This window comes from Vombatus ursinus, unplaced genomic scaffold (genome assembly GCF_900497805.2).
Source record: "Vombatus ursinus unplaced genomic scaffold, bare-nosed wombat genome assembly UNPS02014791.1, whole genome shotgun sequence".
NCBI classification, from domain to species: domain Eukaryota; kingdom Metazoa; phylum Chordata; class Mammalia; order Diprotodontia; family Vombatidae; genus Vombatus; species Vombatus ursinus.
Window position 1 is genome coordinate 66928700 of NW_020954569.1, and position 3149 is coordinate 66931848.

General features: G+C 53.0%; 1 protein-coding gene across 2 annotated transcripts in view; it reads right to left on the reverse strand.

Annotated features, from left to right (window-relative positions):
• SMAD7 (SMAD family member 7) overlaps positions 1-2533 on the reverse strand; it is a 32793-nt gene extending 30260 nt beyond the window's left edge. Inside the window, exon 1 of one of the 2 annotated variants that reach the window (XM_027869009.1) lies at positions 739-2533. In XM_027869009.1, the coding sequence (XP_027724810.1) occupies positions 739-1390 (652 nt within the window). In that variant the 5' untranslated portion in view covers positions 1391-2533. The remainder of the gene's footprint in view (positions 1-738) is intronic. The other variant, XM_027869008.1, reaches the window with a different exon arrangement.
• Between the last annotated feature and the right edge of the window lie 616 nt (positions 2534-3149).

Below are 3149 nucleotides of genomic sequence, written 5' to 3' on the forward strand. Positions count from 1 at the left end.
GGGAGTGAATGACAGCTTACGTTTATTATATAGCGCTTTAAGGAGAAACCTTTTGGACTAGAGCTCTGTAAAGGGGCAACATGTCATTGATAAATACCAGACCCTGTAATCGTATGGACTCTCCCTTTCTTCTGGAGGAGGGGGAAAAATTGGAATCCCAATGTCCCAGTGACTTCTTGTTCTTCAATCCAGGTGGAAATCTATAGCAGGCTTTGTATGTAGATAGCTTTTTCAAGCTGCCTTTGCAATTTCCGTAGCCCAGTCCCACAGAACAGACTTGACTTTCCTTATTTACCAAGGGATAGGAGATTCACGTCACTGGGAACACTTCCACTTCTCTTGGAATCAATTAGTCTGCATCCTAAGATATCTACTACTCCTTTCTCTGAGTGGGGGCAAGAGGGAGCAAAGACACTTTTTTTGCACCTCCCCCCTTTTTTGGTCTCTAATTTTGCACCACATGCCCACCTACGGTTTGCATGAATAATACTCACGCCAAATCATACTCAGGGGCTTGAAGAGTGGAGAAAAGGAAGAAGGCACAGTACACCTCAGTCCCAAGACCTCCCCCGGGGTTCCCCTCACAACGCATCTTCGCTACAAGCATTTTTCCCCACTAGCTATGCAGGATGAAAAGAATGCAGTCACACAGCTGTAAAAAAGTATATACCCCAATACTGTTTGCTCAATCACGGGGGAGGGGAGAAGCTATACTTGAAGTAAGTGGAAACTCCTTACCTAGTTCGCAGAGTCTACTAAGGTGGTGAGGGTTGCAGCAGACCAGCTCCGGGTTGTTCTTCCCGTAAGATTCACAGCAACACAACCTCTTGACTTCCGAGGAATGCCTGAGATCTGGCCACCTGAACACTTTGCACAACAATAAGGGGAGCGAGTAAGACGACGGCGGAGGCTGAGGCTGGGTAGGCTGAGTCTGGAGAGGGGACGCGGGCGGCCCCTGCCCCAGCGCCAGCCTGGAGTCCACTCTGCCAGGCAGGAGGAGGCAGGCGGTGCGGGTTCCCCCGCGGGACTCCACCGCCTGCAGCAACAACTCCAGCTGCCGCTCCTTCAGTTTCTTCAACACCGAGTGTGTTAGCGCCTTCAATTCCGCCTCCGAGCCCCCGGCAGCGCCGGTGCCCAAGGAGGGGTGGTGGTGATGGTGGTGGTGGTGACCTTTGGCACCTTTGACCGACTTGCCCAGGCAACAGCCACCCCTACCAGCGCCTCCGCCTCCAGCCCCATGCGCCCGGCTGTCCGTCGCCCCTTCCCCCCTCGGCTCCCCTCCTCCTCCTCCGCCTCCGCCTCCTCCTGCGCCCTCCTCCTCGTCCTCCCCGCCGGGCGCACGGCTCCTCCAGAGACGCCGGACGAGCACCGATCGTTTGGTCCTGAACATGCGGGACGAGGAGGCGAGGAGAAAAGTCGTTTCCCGGCTAAGGAGCGAACATGACCTCCGCACACCATGAAGAATTTGGGCACCGAGTTGGGGCAGCAGTCGCAGGCGGCAGCAGCAACAGCAGCAGCAGCAGCAGGAGCCCGGGCAGGAGCGGCAGCGGCAGGAGGGACGCTCCGTAACATGCGCCAGTCTCTCGGAGCCCGGAGGGTGTGGGGGGGTTTGGGGGGGCCTGGCAGGGGAGGGACGGCTCCTCTCCGGCTTCCCCACCCCGCTCCACTGGCACCCGATTCAGGTCGTCTCGCCTAGCCTCGCAGAGGAAACAGACCGGGCTGACCAAGGGAAGATACAAAGAAAAAGGGAGAAAAAACGGGGATTCAGGAGGGGTAGTGCTCCCTTCTCTCCTCACTGCCCCCCAAACGCAGAACGAAAAGGAGTAGCTTTTGAATGTCAACACCTCCAGCCTCAGCCCCTTACTGAGGCTAAGAACCTCAGGAAAAAGAAAATTTAAGGTTTTGTTTCGTTGATTGAATCAGGAGAAAATGTTCTTTTCTCCTTCTCTAAGCAACTTAATTTGGGGGTTAGAAGCTGGCAATTAGAAAAAAAGGCAGGCACGCGATTTAATTTTTTTTTTTTTGCACTATATCCTTAGTAACCGGATCTCCACGAATTCCATCCACACGAAGGTTCGGGGGAGGGGAAGAAAGTGAATTTCACCCCGCATGAGGTGCCGGGCTAAAGAATTATTTTTCAATTAAAAGTGGGGGAGCCCAAATATTCTAAATAAAAATTTAAAACAATCACCACTGCAAGGCGCAGCCCTGGGGACGTCCGGTTGTATTGGAGTCTAAAAAAAATTAGGAAGGGCGAAAAAAACGTTTACAAAGTATCACACAAAAAAATTTGGTGAAAAAAAATGTATCCACAAGTTAACATCCTTTTTTTTTCTTCTAGGACCTCCGTTCGTCTTCCTCTTCTTTTCTTCTGCCAAAGATATACACATATGTGTATATGTATCTTTTTTTAATCCAAAGAAAGCTTTGAATCGGCTTCTTCCACCATGCTCGTCTGATTATTATTTTAAGTGAGTCTCTCGTCTTTCCTCCCTCCTACACCACCCCAGCGAAAGAAGAAAAAAAAAAACAAAGAGCCACCCACTCCCCCCCTCCAAAAAAAAAAATACACCAGCCTTCACTGGCTCTCCTGGTTTTTCCGAGGTGGATCTCCGAGAGATAGCCCTGCTTCCCCCTCCGCGACCCCGTCCCCACTTCCTCCAGGCCCCACGGCTGGCAGGAGGGAGACGAGAGAAAATACAGATCTGAGAGGGGGTGATGCCGAGGCTGACAGGAGGTGAGACTGGCGTCGGCTTCGTTCTCTAGCTCACAGGCTGGCTGGCTCTCTCTAGCAAACGCTACTGCGGCCGTGGCTTCCTCCTCTCGGGGTTGCTCCTCGCCCAGGCTCCTCGCCTCGGCTGCAGACACGCAAGCAAGCAGGAGGAGGAGGAGGAGGAGGAGGAAAGATCAAAAAAACGCACGGCAGGCAGTCGCTTGTCTGGGCTCTGGGCTCCCTCGAGGGTGGCTGCTTACTTTCCGCCTCCTTCTCTTCTCCTCTGGCCTCTCCGACTTTTATTTTCCTCCCAATGCGCCGGGCAGCAAAGCAGCAAGAAAAAAAGCTTGGGTTCCCTTCTTTTCTCCTATTTTCTCCTCCCTTTTTTTTCCTCCTTCTTCTGGGGAGGGAGGGGACCAGCAGGCTTTGCCTTGCA